Consider the following 22,930-nt stretch of genomic DNA (forward strand, 5'->3'; position numbering starts at 1 on the left):
TTAATTTGAAAAAAAATAGTGTGGGCCAAAGGGACATGCCAAAGTTCTTCAGCTTCCTTAACTGACATTTTGCAAGTAATTTTTGCAAAATTACATAGTCATAATGGTAGCGCATTTCATCTGGCAGAACCCCTTTGACTATCCGTATATGTGCTGTTCCAAGGGCCCCTGAGCACAAAAAGCCATACACACAAAATCTACCTCTTTTGTTTGTATTGTGGGATAACACTGTGAATATACTGACTGCCTGATTATTAAGTAACAAAGCAGACATGTTCTGAACGATGTATTAAGTAGCAGGGATATATCTTTAACAATGTGTTCATACAGGAGATGGCCACTTAGCATCTTCCCTATTCTTAACATGACAGGTTCAATGAAGGCCAGGAAACATGAACATCCATCTGTTCACGTGTATAATTACAATAATGTGGAATCAGAATGCCCTATACCCAATGACTGGTTCCAATGGTCTTTGAGTATCGGTGGAAGTTAAATTATAAAGAGTTTTGTTTGAAGACAATTCCATTTTAATTGGTGCCTGCCATCCACATAATTAAATAACTCCAGAACAACCTCTTGGAACACTAGTTTAAGACTCTCCACAGTATCACCAGAGTACGAGGCAAAGTCAACTGATTATTTCTTTCATGAGAAATTAAGTACTGCATGTTCAGAACTTACACAGAGATGTTGTTCTGGTGTGCTAGTTGTTACTACTACAAAATCTGCCACCTCTCTACCAGAATGGTGACTGATATCATATGGGTCACTTGAATATGCTCTCGTTACACCTTGATGGTATCTAGGTATCAACTTTTATTTTTCCCTAAAAAGTGAAGCTTCACTGCAGCAGAACACACCATTATGAAATACTTAAAATTCATGCCATGACTATCTTGTAGTTCTGGCAATGATTGTGTTTGGTCTTTTCTATGAAGAATTCCTTGGCTTGTTATGCACTCGCAATACATCATGGCCACCTCAAAGTGAGGACTCCAACAAAAGGTGGTGAAACATGAGGGGATGGGGGGGGGGGTTGCTGAGGTGAAACATTGGTTCCATGTTGCATTTTCAGTCGGAGTCCCGTTGTTGAAAGCAATAGGGTTGATATTGAGAGAGTGTTGGTGAGAAATGACTGTTTGTGTATGAAAATGTCACACTGCATTGATCAGATTCATTTGACATGACAGAAATAAAATGCATTGGTTCACCTGCTGAGACTTCATCTTTTGTACTCTATTATGTATCTTTAAATGGAGTTTCATGGGGAATTCTTCATTAATGAACTATGATGGATCTTCTTTGGCTTGAAATGTTAACTCACTAGATTAGTGCTATAGATCTCCGAAATTGTTGTGGAGCATTAACAGCAACAGCTCAACATTTCCTGAACTATATCATTACTACCAACCATGGGAATCAACCTCAGTTCAGTGAGAAGTGTAGAGGAAGCAAGCAAAGACCAGCACCATGTATCTTTAAAAGTGATGAGGACCCAATCTAGTGAAGACTTAATCCTTGGCTGCACATGTGCTAAATGATGTGCAAGTGAAAGCGCTAAGTGATCTCACAACCAATGGATCAGATTGGAACTTTGCAGGCTTGCACACCTGGGTGTGAATGGTAGTGGCAGTGAAACAGCTAACAGGAGTAGGAGGTCCTAAGGACATTCCTACTGTAGTTGAACTCAGCATTGTGAGTGGTTAAAAAAGGCAGGATCATTCACAACCATGTTTAGCCTGAAGTGCCAAATAGAGGATCCATTGTCGTTTCTGACTCTGATCCCTACCATCAAAGAAGAGGGTCTGCACCTAATTTGTTTCATTCTAAGTTAGGGTCTCCCAACCTTTTTTTATGCCATAGACCAATACCATTAAGCAAGGGGTACACAGACCGCAGGTTGGGAACCCAACTCTAAGTGAAATTGAGAAGCAGCTGAGACCATTGGATGCCACAAAGGTTATGGTACCAGATAACATCCCAGCTGTAGTAGTGAAAACTGTGTTTTACAAACACATGCATCTCTAGCCAAGTATTCTGGTGCAGTTTTAACATCGGCATTTACCCCAAAATGTGAACTAGCTAAGTGCTGTTCACTAAAAGCAAGACGAGATGAATCTGGTAATTACCACACAATTAATCTGTTCTTATTCAACAGGAAAATAAAAGCACTGTCCATAACAACATGCTCACTGATAACCTCTTCACCGGTTCCTGGCTTAGGTTTCATAAGGGCCAGCTGGTTCTGCATCTCGTCAGAGCCTTGGCCAAATGTGGAATGAAGAATTAAATTTCAGTGATGAGCTGAGAGTGACTGCCTTGGACGTATGAGTCGCACATGTATGATACTAAGGCATCGAGGAAAAACTGAAGTCAGTTGTAATCAAAAGGAAACGTTCTCGTGTAGGAACTATAACCTGTATAAAGAAACCACTGGACATCATTGTAAGATTTCTATAGTGCATTGTCCTGGGTTGAATTATCTTTAGTTGTTTCTTTAATGTCTTTTCTTCCATTATATGGTCAGAAGAAAGGATGTTTGCTCATTATTTTGCACAATATTCAATTTCCTTTGGAGCTGCTCATCAAGAAAAGAAGCATATGGCTGCATGCAGCAAAGCCACTAAGAAGGACAAGGATAGCAGGTTCTTGCAAATCTCACTACATCCAAGATTTCCTCCATCTTGATCATCAGTCTGACTTAGAAATATATTGCCAGCCCTTAATTATCACTGGGTCTAAAACTCTTATTAGAATAGCACTGTGGAAGTTGCTGCAGAGGTCCCAGAAGTTGGCTCATCATCTCCACTTCAAGAACAGTTTGGGGTGGGCAGTAAATGTTGGTCTTGCCAGGGTTGCCCAAATTCTAAAAACACCATTGCATCGCCCTATCCATTGAGTACCAATTTGATCGATATGCATGTTGTATTATGTTCACTGATATCACTAGAGACCATGTACATGGAACAGCTAACCAAAGACTTCAAATCATTTATACCAGCACTGCGAAACTGATCCAAACAAAGTATACTTTGCACCAAGGTTCTGATTGCTTATACTCAATGAAAAGTAGAAAATATGTGCATCAAGGCTTTGAGATTACTGGGCCATGGAATATTGGTGGTTAAGCCCTGCAGGATATGATGTGGTTTAATGTGTCATCTCTTGGCTGATTATTTATTACTGTGAAGAGGGAGACTTGGTCTGTATGGAGGGAAATTTACTTAGTAGGTTTCTTTTGAAAATCATTTTGTCATGAGGAACTCCTTGTATCCTTTGCAGCCAATGATACTACACTCACAAAATACTTGTTTCATTTCACTTTCGTTTCCTTATACTGTAAGGTAGTTTCTGCTATCTCAATCCATCAAAGACCCACGTTAGCTTTAGCTTATGTTAATCTTTTTTTTCCTTTCCACATATCTGGAGAAGTTTCCTCTAGCCTTATGTTACTCACTAGCCCACACTAATACTCTACATATCTTTCGCTCGTCAGTGCCTGGGTCTTGCTTTAGTAAATGCTCAAAATTTCACCAATTTAAACTGTCAGAGGAATTTGGGAAAATGAAATTCATGCATCAACTAATTAACAAGCACATTTTTTTTTAAAGACCAGAGGGAAAAAAGCGGATGAGCTTAGAGCATGAATCAGTACTTGGAGCTATGATGTTGTTGCCATTACGGAGACTTGGATGGCTCAGGGGCTGGAATGATTACTAAGAGTGCTAGGCTTTAGATATTTCAGAAAGGATAGGGAGGGAGGCAAAAGAGGGGGGTGCGTGGCACTGCTGATTAGAGATAGTGTCACGGCTGCAGAAAAGCAGGAAGTCATGGAGGGATTGTCTACTGAGTGTCTGTGGGTGGAAGTTAGAAACAGGAAGGGGTCAATAGCTCTACTGGCTGTTTTTTATAGACCACCGAATAGTAACAGGGACATTGAGGAGCAGATAGGGAGACAGATTCTAGAAAGGTCTAATAATAACAGAGTTATCGTGATGGGAGACTTTAATTCCCCAAATTTTGATTGGCATCTCCTGAGAGCAAGGGGTTTAGATGGGGTGGAGTTTGTTAGGTGTGTTCAGGAAGGTTCCTGACACAATGTTTAGATAAGCCTACAAGAGGAGAGGCTGTACTTGATCTGATTTTGAGAAATGAACCTGGTCAGGTATCAGGTCTCTCAGTGGGAGAGCATTTTGGAGATAGTCTCCAAAACTCTGTCTCCTTTACCAGAGCATTGGAGAGGGATACAGCAGACAAATTAGGAAAACGTTTAATTGGAGTAAGGGGAAATATGAAGCTATCGGGCAGGAACGTGGAAGCATAAATTGGGAACAAATGCTCTCAGGGAAATGTACAGCAGAAATATAGCAAATGTTCAAGGGATATCTGTGTGACTGTTTGCATAGGTATGTTCCAATGAGACAGGAAAAGGATGGTAGTGTACAGAAACCATGGTGTACAAAGGCTGTTGAAAATCTGGTCAAGAAGAAAAGAAAAGTTTATGAAAAGTTCAATAAACTAGGTAATGATAGAGATCAAGAAGATTATAAGGCTAGAAGGAAGGAGCTTAAGAATGAAATTAGGAGAGCCAGAAGCGGCCATGAGAAGGCCATGGCAAGCAGGATTAAAGAAACCCCAAGACATTCGACAAGTATGTGAAGAGCAAGAGGATAAGATGTGAAATAATAGGACCAATCAAGTGTGACAGTGGAAAATTGTGTGGAACCGGAGGAGGTAGCAGAAGTACTTAATTAATACTTCAGTATTCACTACGAAATAGGATGTTGGTGATTGTAGGGATGACTTACAGCAGACTGAAAAGCTTGAGCATACAGACATTAAGAAAGAGGATGTGCTGGAGCTTTTGGAAAGCATCAAGTTGGATAAGTCTCCGGGACCGGATGAGATGTATCCCAGGCTACTGTGGGAGGCGAGGGAAGAGATTGCTGATCCTCTGACAATGATCTTTGCATCATCAATAGGGACAGGAGAGATTCCGGAGGGCTGAAGGGTTGCAGTTGTTGTTCCCTTATTCAAGAAAAGGAGTAGAGATGGCCCAGGAAGTTACAGACCAGTGAGTCTTATTTCAGTGGTTGGTAAGTTGATGGAAAAGATCCCGAGAGGCAGGATTTATGAACATTTGGAGAGGCATAATATGATTAGGAATAGTCAGCATGGCTTTGTCAAAGGCAGGTCGTGCCTTACTAGTCTGATTAAATTTTTTCAGGATGTGACTATACGCATTGATCAAGGTAGAGCAGCAGATGTAGTGTGTATGGATTTCCGCATGGCTTTTGGTTAGGTACCTCATGCAAGACTTATTGAGAAAGTAAGAAGGCATGGGATCCAAGGGGACCTTACTTTGTGGAGCCAAAATTGGCTTGCCCACAGAAGGCAAAGAGTGGTTGTAGATGGATCATATTCTGCATAGAGATCGGTGACCAGTGGTGTGCCTCAGGGATCTGTTCTGGGACCCCTTCTCTTTGTGATGTTTATAAATGACCTGGATGAGGACGTGGAGGGATGGGTTAGTAAATTTGCTGATGACACAAAGGTTGGGGGTGTTGTGGATAGTATGGAGGGCAGTCAGATGTTACAATGGGACATCGATAGGATGCAAAACTGGGCTGAGAAGTGGTAGGTGGAGTTCAACCCAAATGTATGAGGTGGTTCATTTTGGTAGGTCAATATGATGGCAGAATATAGTATTAATGGCAAGACTCTTGGCAGTGTGGAGGATCAGAGGGATCTTGGGGTCCGAGTCCATAGGACACTCAAAGCTGCTGCACAGGTTGATCATGTGGTTAAGAAGGCATACATCAACCGTGGGATTGAGTTTAAGAGTCGATAGGTAATATTACAGCTATATAGGACCCTGGTCAGACCCCACTTGGAGTTCTGTGCTCAGTTCTGGTCACCTCACTACAGGAAGGATGTGGAAACTACAGAAAGGCTGTAGAGGAGATTTACAAGGACGTTGCCTGGATTGGGGAGCATGCCTTATGAGAATAGGATGAGTGAACTCAGACTTTTCTTCTTGAAGCGCTGGAGAATGAGAGGTGACCTAATAGAGGTGTATAAGATGATGAGAGGCATTGATCTTGTGGATAGTCAAAGGCTTTTTCCCAAGGCTGAAATGGCTTACACGAGAGGGCACAGTTTTAAGGTGATTGGAAGTAGGTACAGAGGAGATGTCAGAGGTAAGTTTTTTATGCAGAGTGGTGAGTGCATGGAATGGGCTGCCGGCGACGGTGGTGGAGGCAAATGCAATAGGGTCTTTTAAGAGACTTTTGGATGGGTACATGGAGCTTAGAAAATAGAGGGCTGTGGGTAACCCCAGGTAATTTCTAAATTAAGTACATGTTCAGCACAGCATTGTGTATTGTATTGCTGTAGGTTTTCTATGTTTCTAACAAAGTCTATCAGGATGCAGTGACTTGTTGGCATGTAGTTTCAACCTCTTATAGCACCACTTGCAATTTGCCTGATTTTTCCCTCCTTTCCAGCTGTTGATTTATAGCTGAGATATCACTTGTATCCACTATTGACAAGAATGGTTCAAAATATTTATTTAATTCATCTGCCATGCCCTGGTTTTCTAGACTCACCTTCTGTAGGACCAGTGCTTACTTCATTGATTTCTTTCATTTTAAAATATCAAGAGAAACAGTTAGAATCTGTTCTTATATTTTTGTGGCTAACTTTATCTTGTACTTCATAATCTTCCTCCCTTGCTAAGCTTTTAATCATCCATTGCTATTTTTTATATTCTGCTTGCTTTTCTGGCCTGTTATTATTCATCTTCTGAATATAACAGTGAAATATTGTTATACTGAATCCACTTTTTTTTCTGGCGCTGTTGTCGCCAGACTTTTCCAATCTGCAGAGGTTTTTTTCTGCCTTTATGTATGTTCTTCCTCTTTTTAATGTTGATCCTTCCTCCTTTAATATACTACAACAGACTTTTGAAATGGATATCATGAAGAGTATGAGAATCAGGTCCAGCTGCATAAAACTTTGGTTAGGTTGCACTTGAAGTATTTTGTTTAGTTATTGTCACCCCATTACAGGAAGGATGTAGAGGCATTGGAAAGGGTACAGTAGTGCTTTGTCAAGTTGCTACTTGGATTAGAAAGTATCAGCTAGAAGGAGTTGGATTATTTTCTGGTAAACTACAGGCTGAAGAGAGAACGGATAGAAGTATATAAAATTATGAATGGCATAGATAGGATAGACAGAATCTTTTTCGCCAGGTTAGAAATGTCAAACACTAGTTTTAAGGTGAGGGGGGGAAGGTTAAAGGGTTACGGGGTCAAATTTTACACAAAGTGGTAGGTGCCGAGAACACGCTGTTAGAGTTAATAGTGGAAGCAGATACCATGTTGGTGTTCAAGAAATTCTTGTATAAACACATGAATATGGAAGAAATAGAGGGATATGGGACAGGTACAGTCAGAGGGAATTAGTTCAATTTGGCATCATGCTCAGTTGAGCCTTTATAGGCTGAAGGGCCTGTTCCTGTTCTGTTCTCTATAGAGCTTTCTTTCCCTTTAGCGGAGCAACCTGGTTATACAACACGTTAAATTATCTTTTGAACACTTTTAACAGATATCCTGTTGTTTGACCCAGTTACAAATGTGTCTACTGTGAATAGTTTCTGTTCTATTACATGGAAGTCAGCCCTGCCTCAATCTGAAATCCAAGTAGTTATTTCTTATTTCTGTCTTTCAGTTGTTCCCCATTGTATGATGATTATCATTAGATAAATGTTCTCCCTTCATCAGTCTTTTAATTAACTTTGGCTTATTACTCATTAATAAATCTAATATGGTCTGCACCCTGTTGTCTATGCAGAAAATAATGCTGAACGCACAAGAAATTCACTTGTCTTTTTGCAGTAAGCTAGACTGATTTGTACCAATAGAGTAACAAAGGTTGTCAGAATGGAGATAAAATATTGAAGATGCTGGAATTTTGACCAAAAAGTAAATTGCTAGAAGAACAGTATCTATGGAAGCAGTTTAGGTTGAGAATTGCATCAGGACAGCAATGGATTTCTACTGTGGTCACTTCAGTGCACTGAGCGCACAAATGGTTTGGCTATATGCTAAGAAAGGGAGATTGTTTAATGTTTGGAGTTAATAGCAAAATAGTTTGTTTTATTTTAAGAAGTCTGTGGTAACTTCCAAAGGAATTTTGGTTGGACTGGAGAGTAAGTTTTAAAAAAAAGTGAAAGATGCAATTTGTTGCAATTAAATTGTAACGCAATGCATTTTTGCAGGAAAGGATCAGGAGTAATCACACTTTGAACAGAAACTGGCTCAGTCATGTGGATAAAATAGTAATTTGAGCCAATGGTTCATGAGCCAGTTAATATAAAAGCTAATTGAATTTTTGATTTTATCACAACAAAGACCTTATAGTACTCGTACAATGCTGGGCTCTACGCTGTTGAAAGAATACAGATACTTCAGAAGTTGTACAACAGAGCTTTATTATGATTGGTAATTTTAAGAGAATTGTTACACCACAAGGTTTGTGGATCTGGCCGGTAAGGCAGAAGACTCAAATTCTACTTACACCTCAAAATTGCTGGTGAACGCAGCAGGCCAAGCAGCATCTGTAGGAAGAGGTGCAGTCGACGTTTCAGGCCGAGACCCTTCGTCAGGACTGTCCTGACTAAGGGTCTCGGCCTGAAACGTCGACTGCACCTCTTCCTACAGATGCTGCTTGGCCTGCTGCGTTCACCAGCAACTTTGATGTGTGTTGCTTGAATTTCCAGCATCTGCAGAATTCCTGTTGTTTGCGTTCAAATTCTACTTATCTGTTTTAAGACTTTCTTTATTACAGGGGTCCCCAACCGTTTTTGCGCTGCGGACCGGTTTAATAGTGACAATATTCTTGCGGACCGGCCGACCCCGGGGGGGGGAGGGGGCGAGGGGGGGTAGGGTTGCCAACGGACAAGAGTAGCAGTCAAAAAATATGTTGTGTTTACCCTGAGAAAGACTACAATGATCATGGAGACTTGTGCGGACACCAGTGCGCATGCGTGACCTGCGCATGGGTGTACCTGCTGATATCATTCTCTGCAAATCGTTTTCGGCGATTCTGTTCGGTGGGGGGGGGGTGTTAATCACGACTGGAATATTGGTAATAAGGGGCTAATACACTCAATTTCGTTTCTAAAAGGGTTTATCTAACGAATTTAATATTAAACACACAACGCATATTTTCCTCGCATGAATATAGTGATAAGTCAATCATCAGGGGAGGACGGGGAGCTTGAAGTAAGTGTTGAAAAAACTTCCAGTAGAAGTGGTAGAGGCAGGTTCGATATTATTTAAAGAAAAATTGGATAGGTATATGGACAGGAAAGGAATGGAGGGTTATGGGCTGAGTGCAGGTCGGTGGAACTAGGTGAGAGTAGCTTTCGGCACGGACTAGAAGGGCCGAGATTGCCTGTTTCCGTGCTGTAATTGTTATATGGTTATATAAGTCACTTATCAGTCAATAGCATCATAACATCTTAAGTAGTGTTTGGATATTAAACACACGGCACATATTTTCCCCGTATGAACATGTAAAATCATTGCAACACACCAATATCGCTGAATCAGTGGGAGCCCTGGGCTTGCTTTCCTGCAACAAGACGGTCCTATCGAGGGGTGATCGGAGATAGCGATACTCGAAGGGAGTTCCTTATGTCCAGTCTATTCCGCAATTTAGTTTTCGTTGCATTCATTGCAGAGATATGTCGGAAATGGAAGCAACGTTTTCAGTGCTTTCGTGGCTATCTCAGGATATTTAGCCTTGACTTTGATCCAGAATGCCGGCAGAGATGTTATGTCAAATATACTTTTCAGCCTGCCGTCATTTGCAAGCTCGAGGAGTTGATCTCCTTCCCGCGCTGACATGGATGATGCGTGGGTAATGACCTCGTGTGCGTTCAAGCTCAACAGTGGGGGTGACAGGGAATGAGGAAAGGTGCAGCTGACTCATATCGCCAAATCATATCGTTTCCTCGCGGACTGGTAGCAAATGCTCTGCAGCCCGGTACCGGTCTGCAGCCCGGTACCGGTCCACAGCCCGGTGGTTGGGAACCGCTGCTTTATTAGGACGGAACAGAGCAAGCATTAAAATACTTATCTTGATGTGCATGAGCCCCCATCACTTCAGCACACCTCCTGTTCTGCCTGATCCGCAGCGACATTCGTGATCCAGCCCGTCGGTGAAACCCCAATAAACTTCCTTTGAGCCCCCGACCACTTTAGAATCACCCCTCTGGATGATTGCGTGTTTTAGCATTGTACAGCCTACACCAGCATTCTTTACCTTTCCTTAGCAGTTGGGGAATTACATTCATGGCAGGGACCATCAAGTTGAACTGCTTATAACTGAGGAAGTACTACCCCATAAAGTACTGACCGTCTTTCACTGTCCCATTAACAAAATTCTTAGAAAGAAAACAAATGCACAGACTATCCAAAACATATAACACATTACAATTACTTAAGATTGCAAGCTCTCTACTGACATTTAGGGTATTAATGAAGGTCTTCCATGTCTGGCGATGTTCAGGGCTTCCTTCATTGTGTCAGTAGCTCAGTTTTCACTACCATCAGTCATGCAAGTTCCAGGTGAAGACTCTAGAATGCTTCTCCACTGCTGTTTCCATAACAATTTTGTTTTACCAGTCAGGGTTGTTAGCCTTGAGTTGAACCCCAAATTTGGAGGAACAGTGGACTGCTCTTGATCTGGTCTTTACCCTTACCAAGAGCCAAAATATAAAGCCCTGACTCCAGTCCAGGTCACTGAGGCACAGAACCCTCCAAACCACAAAAAGGTTGTAGTACTCTTGCAGAAAGATTTTGAAGCAGTAATGATCAAATAATTAAGTTAGTCATTCCTTGTTGCATAAATGAAGTCACCAGAGAAAAGTATTGATAGATACAAAGCAGCTTCTTTATTCAGCAAAACAAGGTATAGCAGGCATCATATGGAGACGTTTTTGGTCAAAAGGTCTGGCTGACCCAATGTGAAGCTCAAAATTTTATGTGCTAAACATCAAAGGCCAATTCCATATTTACATTGTATCTCTACTTCCTGAGAAGACTGAGCTTCTCTGGAGTATGCAGGCCTCTCCTTCACATGTTCTACCAGTCTGTTGCCAGTACAATCTTCTATGCAGTGGTGTGCTGGAGCGACAACATCAACATGGGTGATGCCAATAGGCTCAATAAACTGTTTAGAAAAGTTGGCTCTGTTATAGGAGTCAAACTGGACAAACTGGAGGCCATAGTAGAACAGAGGAGCACTTTTAGTAATAGACTAAGACCACTGTGCTGCTGCAATATGAGGTTTTTTGAGGTTATTTTTACTCTTGGCCAAGGCTGTATAGTGAGTCAAGCTATAGCCAAGGAGGTGATGACCACTTCCTGTTAGACTGTTTGAGGTAACTTTTTTTTTATTCTTTCTTATTTCTTTTCTAATATTTTTATATAGTATTTGTGTATTTGTGTACTTGTAATCAATAAAGTATCTATCTATCTATCTGTATCTACAATGCATTCTTTGAAACTACACACAGCCTTTACTCCTCCTGATTCACACCCACAATACAGACATCAAGATGAATTTTAATCTGCATTGTCTAGTCTGAGATTCACTGCTTTTGGAAAAACCCATTGCTCAGAGCTGCACTGCAAATTAAGTCCACTAATTTATCCTCAGACCCGAAGACTGATGGCCAAAGTAATTTGCTAAATGTAAATGTACTAAACCAAAATGTTGCTGTAACACTTGTCATCATGGTTCATCTTGCTTCTGGTTCCCTAGTCTGGTGGCACCAATAGCTTAATGTGCAATGCATGGACCCAAGTTGGCTTCCTCTGAGTGGCATATGTGGTTTGCAGTTCTTGAAATGCACCTTCCCACAAGGGCTCAAGGTATTGGTAGATCTCACCAATACTTAATCTCCTGGTAGCTATGTATGGCATGCTGCAGTCATCATGACCTTCTTGGGCTTCAAACACCTGTTGCTGGTAACCTGGTAGTAGTGCTACACAAAACTGCCACGTTCTTTTACTCATGGATATTCGTTTGTTTAATCAAAAGGGGAGGAGCAACTGTCAAGTACATGGGATATCCAAATACTATGTTATGCAGAGATAGGCCTTTTACAAGGTTTGGAACGTAGAGCATTGTCTTAGACCCAGTGGAAGCATCTTTGACCACTTTAGTCCAGGTTCCTAACACAATATAGCCAACCAGTTTTTCCGGACCCCATTTTGACTTTTTACTGCCCCCAGAGATTGTGTGTGGTACGGTTAAGCAGTGTGATGTTTACACTGCAAGGTTTTTGTTAACTCCTCTATCACTTTACCGGTAAAGTGAGGACTGTTATCACTCAGGGATTTCAAACCTTGAAATAAATTCTAGGAGTTTAGGAACAATTACAGCATCATTTCTATAAGTTAGATAGACTTCTAACCATTGAGGAAATAAACATACATTAACAAGTGCTTAGTTAAAACATCCTCTTGCAATCAGTGTATGACACCCTTCCTTCACCATTGCATCTTTACACATGGGGGATGAGAGAGGACCCAAACTGTAAGCTCTGTAGTCAAAAGGGGACACAGGTTCATATACTGTCCGAGTGTAAAACAGCTCTAACTCAAGGAAGGTATAGGTGGCGCCATGATAGGGTGCTCCTGGCTCTTGCTGACACACTAAAGCGGGAGAGATGCAAGAAGAGGACGGCTGGCACAGATTTGAGGAAGGCCATCACCTTCATCAAAGAGGGAGCTAGGCCGTTGGTAACCAAACAACCAAAGCCCAATCTGCTGCTAATGGCCAGGTCCTGGGAGATGAGGGTCGATGTGGGAAGGAGGTTGCAGTTTCCAGATGTGGTGCACACAACCCTACGCCTGGACATTGTACTGTGGTCAACCGAAAGACCTTGAAGTACCAGCCCTTAGTGCAGGAGTGTAAAGACAAGGGATGGCCCGCATGGTTGTTCCCGGTGGAGATTGGCTCCAGAGTTTTCCCAGCCAAATCAGCATGGCAGTTGTTGTCAGATCTGGGCCTGGACGAAAGGAGCAAAAAACAAGCAGCTCATAGGATGGGGGAAGAGGCAGAACAAGTGTCTTGTTGGATTTGGAGTAGGCGAGAGGAGGGAAGCTGGAAGCCAGGAGCAGATGGGCAGTAATTTGGCCACCACTGCCGGCCCAGCAACTGGAGAGTGTTGTGGTTAAGGGTCAAAACACTCTGTGAAGGTTGGGAACCACCTGATGATATCTGCTCCTGGCTGAAGGCTACGGTTACCTTATAAGGTAACTGGAGAATGCACCCTAACAGGTGTATATAACAAGGTAATTGCATAAAGTCTATTTGAAGATGTATAAATGACCTCCCAAGAGGAGGGCCCAGCAGTGGCAGATACTGGCAGTGTTTTCCTGAGATTATCTCTCTAGCAGATCATACAGTTTGCCATCACTTTATCTGCTATAATAGGAATATTGGTGCATCCTACTCATTTTGATTATACCTATCCTTGATGCTGTTGCACACAGCGTACTTTAGTCCAAAAATCTTGTTCAGAGGTTTTATGATTTGGCAAACATACAAGCAAATTATCCACATACTGAAGCACCATGGAAGAGTTTTTATAAGATCTAATTGCCCTTTAAAAGGGTTCAGCAGACATTATTTGCCCCACATTGTTACCTCCTTTCACTCATGGAGTCTCTGTTACTTGAGCAAGCAAACATTTAATTATCATAATTCTGTGTTGAGGAAAGACTTAGGACTTGATGTTCTCCTTTATATCTGAAAAGCTGTTAAGTGACATTATAAGAAGCAGATAAAGTGACTTGTGGTTCGCAAGTCCCACAGTACTTAACTGATTCATTGTTTAAGGGTGCTCATGCCCAATTAAAAGCATGAATTGTGAAAAAGGTGATTCCAGTATCAACCAAAAAATTTAATTGTTCATTTACAGTAAGAATAACCGGTTCAGAAATCTTTACAATGGGTAGAACTATAATTGTAGTTTGGGAAGGGGTTATTTAAAATAAACGGCATAGTCTGAGGTGGTGGTGGAGGTGGAAGCTGACTGTTATCAAAGTTGTAGGTCACATTGGTTAAATGCATATAGAGCAATTAATGTTAAAACTGCCATTTAGATTAAATTTAAAACAGTAGTACAGTCAAAATGCATAGGATAGCCATTACAATTTTTTCTAAACAATGTGTACAATATATACCCCATCTCCCTACGTAGATTTAACTCTCTGATGGTTTAACTAAGTTTGATAATGTTGCAAAACACTCAAGAGTTCTAATTAACACTTCTCATCCCACGCAAGTAACAGAATACATTTCCCTTAACCTGAGTTGCAGCCCATTTATTGTAACATTTATTAAAATGGACATACCCAGCTCAAGGGTTAATCTGAAATATAGTATGTATTCTTACTTACACTCTGTTCATGAGATCCAGTTCATAGGTGCACTTGATGGACCTGAACCTCACTCAAGGTACTCCCCCGTTTTTTTTTACTGCCACAATTTTCCTCCATTAACTCCATTACCTAAGTTTCTCAATATGTTGGCGACTAATGTGATGGCCTACCTTGACTACTCCACACAGCAAGAAATTTGCATTCCAACAGCATAATCAGTCCTTTGCTCAAATATGAGCTATCTAGGATTTGGGACTGATCAGCTGCCAGGGCACAATTTCATTCTCCCGTATAACAAAATTGAGGGTTAGCCATCTTGGTGGAACCTCCACTAATTGTCATCGGCAGTTAAATGGACGCCGACAACTTGCACTGATTCCCTAACCACACTTTATTTACTTATCTACAAAGAGAACTGCTTGGCCCCTGTCACCACAGTGCTCTGAAGTCTGAACAAAGAGTTGCCATTTTTATACAGAAATTGACCAGTTGTATGCAAATACTGAGTCAATGGAAACTCTGAACCAATCATATACGTTTCAAGTGTAATTGACCAATTAAATCCATGTGTTAAAAGCCACTAGTACTTGAGAAGTGGTAAAATAACTGTCCACTAGTATAAGAGTTGCGCTTGAATCCTTCGTTTGCATCTTCATCTTGACTTGGTATACTCAGTGAACTTGGTGCCCACACTTGAAAAGAAATGTTGTGCAAAGTGTCTGCACACTGTTTGGTGAGCACAGATCTTAACCCTTTCCACAATTTCCACCATTCTTTCCCTCTGTTCCCCATAGGGCATTGTTCAACCTATGGCTTGATGTCTGTCCTCCAAGGGCACCCATTTCCCAGTCAGATACGATCACTCTACCTTTCCTTTGAATCTTGTATCCTTACTAATCACACTGCTGATGGTTTCCCCAACTTCTGTCTATACCGATTCCCCAAATCCACCAAATGCCTTGGAGGAGTAGGTGGTCATGGATTTTGGTTTCTCCTCCACCCCACTCCCTCTCGTGTTTAAGATTCCCTATTTCCTCCTCTATCCGAGAGATTGTCTTGTGTTGTTTTATGATAGCTGCCAGCAGCCTAAAAGCATATCTTTACCTCCCCTTCTTCTCCAGGAACCCTAATCCCTTTACAATGGGCCCAAGGTAGTGTCCCATCTTTTCCCCTTGGAGGTCCAGCTTGTCCATCAAATCAACCTGTGCACCATAGACCCTAGTCCAGCGGTCCCCAACCACCGGGCCGCAAAGCATGTGCTACCGGGCCGCAAGGAAATGATATGAGTCAGCTGCACCTTTCCTCATTCCCTATCACGCACTGTTGAACTTGAACAAAGAGTTGCCAACTGTCCTGTGTTTGCCGGGACATCCTGTATATTGGGCTAAAGTGGTTTGTCCCACACGGGACCTCCCTTGTCCCGTATTTCCACCGCTAAGGTAGAGCGTTCCTATGAAATCTTTCGTGCCGAAATGGCGTAAATCGAAGAAGCAATTACCATTAATTTATATGGGAAAAATTTTCGAGCATTCCCAGACCCAAAAAATAACCTTCCAAATCATACCAAATAACACATAAAACCTAAAATAACACTAAAATATAGTAAAAGCAGGAATGATATGATAAATATACAGCCTATATAAAATAGAAATAATGTATGTACAGTGTAGTTTTACTGAACAGAATCGCTCAAAACCGATTTGTGGAAAGAAAAATCGGCACATACGCGCGTGCACACACAGGTGACCGTGCAAGGCTTCATGGTCATGGTAGTCTTTCTCGGGGTAAACACAAGTGTCCCGTATTTGACTGCTACTTTTGTCCCTTATTTGGGAGTGAGAAAGTTGGCAACCCTAACTGTAAAAGACATGTTGAGGTGAGTTTAACTCTACTTGAACGCCACCCTCCCCACCCCCGGTCGGCCGGTCAGCAAGAATATTGTCAATATTAAACCGATCTGCGGTGCATAAAAGGTTGGGGACTCCTGCCCTAGTCTACCATTAAATTGGCCAGGCTGCTAAACCGTGTGAAGTTATTGGTTCACCCTGTTACTTGGTATTCTTCGTATGGTGGTGGTGGTGGGGGGGTGTCTTCCTTACTGTTATTCTGAATCATTTTTGCTGTCTGCTGCACTTGCCAGATCCTTGCCAACTACGCCAAATTTTACATGAAAAGGTTCACATATCATCGCCATAAGACAAAGGAGCAGAATTAGGCCATTTGGTCCATCGAGTCTGCTCCACCATTCAATCGTGGCTGATCCTTTCTTCCCTTCCTCACTCTCCCGAGATTTTTCCCCGTAATCTTTGATGCCCTGTCCAATCAAAACTTATTAAGTACTGCCTTAAATACACCCAATGACCTGGCCTCCACGGCTTCTTGTGGTAATAAATTCCACAAATTCAACACCCTTTGGCTAAAGAAATTTCTCCGAATCTCAGTTTTAAATGGACACCCCTCTAATCTGAGGCTGTGCCCTCTTGTCCTTTGAGATTCTCTAAGGGGCAAAATAATTCTTGAAGCTGGACTTGTGAACCAGTACTCCCATGGGAGAGTCCGTTTGTTCAAGATGGATTTTGAGTGACATTCAGAAAGTGGTGTGTGCTTTCACGCAGATCGAGGGTCCAGTATGCGAGTCAAAGAAAATTGCAAGATGAGCTGCAACTTGTGTGCACATATGCCCTTTTGTTTCTTTCCTTTCTTTTCTTTAATAACTGTTTGGTTAAGTTAGCGTTCTTATACTTTCTCTATAATTGTATGCAGTTTACGATCTGTTATTTCTTGCCAAAGGGTGATTGTAGGAGGCAGTAAATCACACAGCGTTCACACAAACCGGGGTTTTGGTGGGTGAGACATCCCAACCTTTAAGGGTTTGGCGGAACTAAAGTCATATGCACCCTGGCTGTTAGCGAAGGGCTAGTGAACCACATTTCCAAAGACGCCCAGTATAAAGGGATTACACAGGAAACACACCAAATATAGATAACTGTATTACCAGTTCTGGAACAATGAAAAAGGTTTATACAATATATCTATAATAAAATTAATGTAGCAAAATTTTACCAACCGAGCTCAGAATTACCAACAAACACGAAGATTATGAACTTTTGGTCTAATATCTTTTCAAACAGGGTGACGCACAATTAAGGAGCAAGCTGGATGAGGGAGGAAGAATAATGCACTCACACAGTTTAAGACATGCAAACACCTAAAGTTACAATGGATATGCAAAAAGCAGTTACAAAAAAATACCCAAAGCTGAAAAAGAAACGGCAGTGATAATATTCATAATGGTTGGTATAAAAAAAACTTACTTGCCTTCATCTATACACAAAGCATATCAACAATTTTCTTAAGAATCCTGAAAAAGTGCCGGAATATTCGACGGAAGTAAAAACGTATCTCTTACTGAAGCAGAAATCACAAATGTCCCATCAAAATATCATCTACCACTTGTTTACAAACTATATATAAAATTGTAACATCATGCATTTCACAACTAATCAACACTCACTTAGATAACCACAATATACTTACAGAAGAGCAGAAAGCATGCTGTAAAGAATCTGGTTGGTAGGGCAAAAAGACACAAATTCTTCTCCCAGTGGCCACACGTTTTAATTCCACATCCCATTCCCATTCTGACATGTCTATCCACGGCCTCGTCTACTGTAAAGATGAAGCCACACTCAGATTGGAGGAACAACACCTTATACTCCATCTGGGTAGCCTCCAACCTGATGGTATGAACATTGACTTCTCTAACTTCCGCTAATGCCCCACCACCCCCTCGTACCCGACCCGTTATTTATATATATATACACACATGCTTTCTCTCTCTCTCCTTTTCCTCCCTCTGTCCCTCTCACTATACCCCTTGCCCATTCTCTGGTTTTATCCCCCCTCCCCCTTTTCCTTCTCCCTGGGCCTCCTGTCCCATGATCTTCTCATATCCCTTTTGCCAATCACCTGTCCAGCTCTTGGCTCCATCCCTCCCCCTCCTGTCTTCTCCTACCATTTTGGATCTCCCCCTCCCCCTCCCACTTTCAAATCTCTTACTAGCTCTTCCTTCAGTTAGTCCTAACGAAGGGTCTCGGCTTGAAACGTCGACTGTACCTCTTCCTAGAGATGCTGCCTGGCCTGCTGCATTCACCAGTTGTGTGTTGCTTGCATTTCCAGCATCTGCAGAATTCCTCATGTTTACAAATTCTTCTTGCCTGTTTCAAAAATTTTGTTTATTAGCACAGAACAGAGCAACTATTAAAATACTTACCTAGATGTGCATTGGCCCCCTCACTGCAACACACACCCCACTCTGCCCAATTTGCGGCACTGGTCACGATCCTGCCCATCGTTGAGGCCCCAGTAAACTTCTTTTGAGCCCCTGACTGCTCTTCTTTTATGCTCAGTCCACGTATATAAAATACTGGAGTAAGTGGCCTAATACATTCGTACCAGCTCAAACCGCCAAATCAATTATTACTTGCCACCACTCTTCCTGAGTCCTGCCCCTGTGTTCATGTTGTGTTTCATGTTCCCATTCTCAAGGTCACCCTCAAAGCTTTTGCGGTTATATAAAGCATGGTAGCATAGTGGTTAGCACATGGTGATTACAGTGCTAACGACCTGGATTCAATTCCCGCTGCTGCATGTAAGGAGTTTGTATGTTCTCCCCATGACCACATGGGTTTCCCCTGGGTGATTTGGTTTCCTCCCACAGGTCAAGGATGTACCAGTTAGTAGGTTAATTGATCATTGTAAAGTGTCCTATGATTAGGCGAGGGTTAAATTGGGGGTTGCTGGCTTGCACAATTTGAAGGGCCAGAAGGGTCTACTCTGTGCTGTGTCTCGAGAAATAAATACACTCATGCCTAACACTGTGGAATGTTTAAGATAGGAGAATCAGGTTCATTTTCACTGAGTACACTATGTCATGAAATTTGTTGTTTGTCAGCAGTACAGTTCAAGACATTAAAAATTACTATAAGTTACAATATAAATAAAAGCATGAATAAAACAATAAAAGTATGGAACAATGTAAGTGGAAATAAACTGTTTTATAATCATGTTGGTGACTTTGAAATAAGAGGAAATAAAATAAAAAGTGTGATTTTTTGAATGGGGAACAGAAAAAAACTATGGGTACACTCATAGTTCAGAGGCAATACAATTTCCTTTAAAGTTGGTATTTGAGGCTGAAGCTCAGTAAGCATTCAGTATTGGATTGGAAAGACAGAAGGAGAGCATAGGATAGGATTAATCAACATGCTTGCATGTTCCTGGATATACTGGTCAGATATTTAATTAATTTTCTTACCTTTGTTAATTCTGTGTGTTATGGTTTCATTGTATTTTGTGAAATATTTTTAACACTGTCATAGTAAAATATTGCTAAATTCAGTTGACTTAAGCTTTTACTTGCAGAGGAACAGATGGGGAGCCAGTTTTGCAACACCTTAAGTCATTGAAGACTCCAGTGAAGCAAACACTCTGTCTCCTGTAATTAAATTGCACTGCTTCAGTCTTAGGTGTAGACAGTTTGTCGTGTAACCAAAGTATTTGTGTTGTTTGCAGAGTCCAACTTCTAATGCATGATTTATGTAAAATGTACAATATATAGGCAGTGCAGTTGGTAGACATTCATTTGTGTGCACACACAACGAAGCATTATTAGACATGACCTCTTGTCCTAATTACTGTCCATTTACCAAATTAAAGGCAATTGTTGATCCTGTTTATCATATTTAAGATAATTCCATGTGATTACCCAGTTAGAAGACTGTCAGTGGAGAGGAATAAATCTTTTTCACATTTTATTATTTAGAAGGAGGTCATTCAGACCATGGAGTTTATGCCAGCATTCAGATTGATCCCATTCTCTCCTTGCCCTGAGATATTCTCTGACATGTCTATCAACTGCATCATAAATTTTGTGTGCCTGTTCTTAGGTTCAAGCATATTCAGGAATAAATCTTCTCTCTACTTGAACCAAAGATGTTTCTTAGCAGCCACTCATACAAGTAGGAATATTTTGGGCGGGAGGGAAGAAAGATCACAGGCAGTAAGGAAAGCAGACAGAGTCAATTTAAATGATTAGATGTGTGGCTTGTGTGGGCAGTCCCAATTGCAGAAGAGGATCTCGATCACAGTGGGTAGGAATGTATATTGAATGGGGACGTGAATGTGTCGATGTCCTTGGGTGCCCAAATTGTGGGGTTCCAACCTGTTGGGAGTTAAAAGTTAATCTTTTTGTTTTCTTCTTTTGTTCAAGCAATCAGATCGGAATCTGTTCTTGACAATTGTGACCTCTACCTATCCAGCAGTCTCACCAAAACATTCACGAATAGGCATATTGCAAGGTTAGTTAATGCATCTTTTTTTTTTACTGTTCTAGCATATAACAGCTTGGTTTTATTTCCCATATTTGCATGATGAGATGATTAATCTAAAGTGATGAATTTTCAATTCAAATTTTCTTTGATTTGTCAACAAAAATCTAACAAAAACTGCAGATGATGGACTCTGAAACATAATAAGACATGTAGGAAGAACTCAGCTAGTCAAGTAATACCTTTATGCAAAGTAAGTCAATGTTTTGGGTCAGCAATCCCTCTGTAGAATTGAGAAGTGAATGGAAGGTTTCAAGTTTTCAAAGTGGAGCTTTATAATGGAGATGTGGAGTACAAGACAGAAGACCAAATGAAGATTAATTTATCATGCTGCATTTATGTTGAATTGGAAGTCAGATCTGGGACTGCAACTGAGAATGGTCTGGTGGGTGCAGTTTTTGATGTTATGATGGACTCTGCCAAGACTTAACCAAACAACACTTAAAATATTGGAATAAGACAAACAAGTGATTCCGACTAGAATCTGTACGGTGACCTTTGGTTACTGTTCTGTACAACAGTTATGTTGTTCCCTGTAAAAGCATATCCATCTCAGTTTTGAAGAATTCATTGGATCACAATTTTTTTTTGCTAATTTTCATCAGTTTTCTGTACTGTTTCTTATGAAGATCTGCTTCCTATTTTATGTTTTGAATTTTCAACCACTTATTTTAAGCAAACTTCCCTGCTCCAGATTATACAAGAATCCTAGCAAACTTTCATTTTGAAGCTTTTAAAGATGTACAGTAATCCATCATTCAGCCTATAAACCTGAGTATATAGGATTGTTTGTTTACTCATGCTTCAGTATAGGATTCAGAACACTGACCACAATTTCGCTATTGCAGGTTAATAATTGTGCTGTACATTTGTGAAGTAGGTGCCTTTGGGAAACCAGGGACTTGCACAAGGGCAAAAGGTGTTAACAGAAGCCTGGAAATAGACCTGTTTACTCAAATTTAAGTAATTCAGTTCTAGCATCTTAACAGTTTCATTCATGGTTTCACCATCTATGCTCATTTTTTATGTATGAGTTATCTGTTGAATGTCGTTGCTAAACACTTTCCCACCAGGTCCAACCCCTTGTTTGGACAGGCCAGCTGTTTTAGCTAGCCTCTTCTACCTTACCGCGGGCAGATGGAACCGCTCCCAACTCCTGCCAACCTCAGCACCTGGTATGAAGATAAGACAGTCAAGTGTGCTGCTTGTTGCGAGAAGGGAACACTTCAATATATTTTGAATGCATGCAGAGTCAATCTTCCCAGCGTCATGTACACTTGGAAACATAACAATGTTCTCAAAGTTGTTACAGAAGCGGTTGAGCAGAGAGTACTGCAGCACAACTTATCTCATGCCCCATGCTGCACAGAACATCGCATATTATTTGTGAAAAAAAGGCTCCAAGTCAAGAGTGTATAGCGCAAGCCCATGATCAAGCATACATTCTTCAGCCAATGACTGGGGTGTCAAGGCTGACCTGGATGGGAAAGGCAGTTTCCTGGAGCAAATAGCTTTCACCACATTGCATCCGGATATAATTGTATGGTCTGACACCAGTAGAGAAGTGGTTATTGGTGAACTTACAGTCCCCTGGGAAGACAACATCGATGAACCCCATGAGCGCAAGTTAACCAAGTATGCAGAATTAAGATCAGAGTGCAGAGACAGAGGATGGAAGGTCTCATGCTATTCATTCGAAGTAGATTGTCGTGACAAGAAAGGAGGGAGAGAGAAAACAGTGAATTATAGACCAGTTAGCCTGACATCAGTGGTGGAGAAGGTGCTGGAGTCAATAATAAAAGATGAAATAGCTGTACATTTGGATAGCAGTAACAGGATTGGTCCGAGTCAGCATGGATTTACAAAGGGGAAATCATGTTTGACAAATCTTCTAGAATTTTTTGAGGATGTAACTAAGCAAATGGACAAGGGAGAGCCAGTGGATGTAGTGTACATCAGGATTCTGATTTATAACTTTCAGAAAGCCTTTGATAAGGTCCCACATAGGAGATAAGTGGGTAAAATTGGAGCACATGGTATTGGGGGTAGGGTACTGACATGGATAGAAAATTG

At 41.2% G+C, this 22,930-nt stretch overlaps 1 protein-coding gene across 1 annotated transcript in view; it reads left to right on the top strand.

Moving 5' to 3' along the window:
• zc3h3 (zinc finger CCCH-type containing 3) overlaps positions 1-22,930 on the top strand; it is a 297,823-nt gene that overhangs the window by 148,181 nt on the left and 126,712 nt on the right. Inside the window, exon 6 of the mRNA XM_063057690.1 lies at positions 20,740-20,827. Within this exon, the coding sequence (XP_062913760.1) occupies positions 20,740-20,827 (88 nt within the window). The remainder of the gene's footprint in view (positions 1-20,739; positions 20,828-22,930) is intronic.

Source organism: Mobula hypostoma, chromosome 1 (genome assembly GCF_963921235.1).
Source record: "Mobula hypostoma chromosome 1, sMobHyp1.1, whole genome shotgun sequence".
Taxonomy (NCBI): domain Eukaryota; kingdom Metazoa; phylum Chordata; class Chondrichthyes; order Myliobatiformes; family Myliobatidae; genus Mobula; species Mobula hypostoma.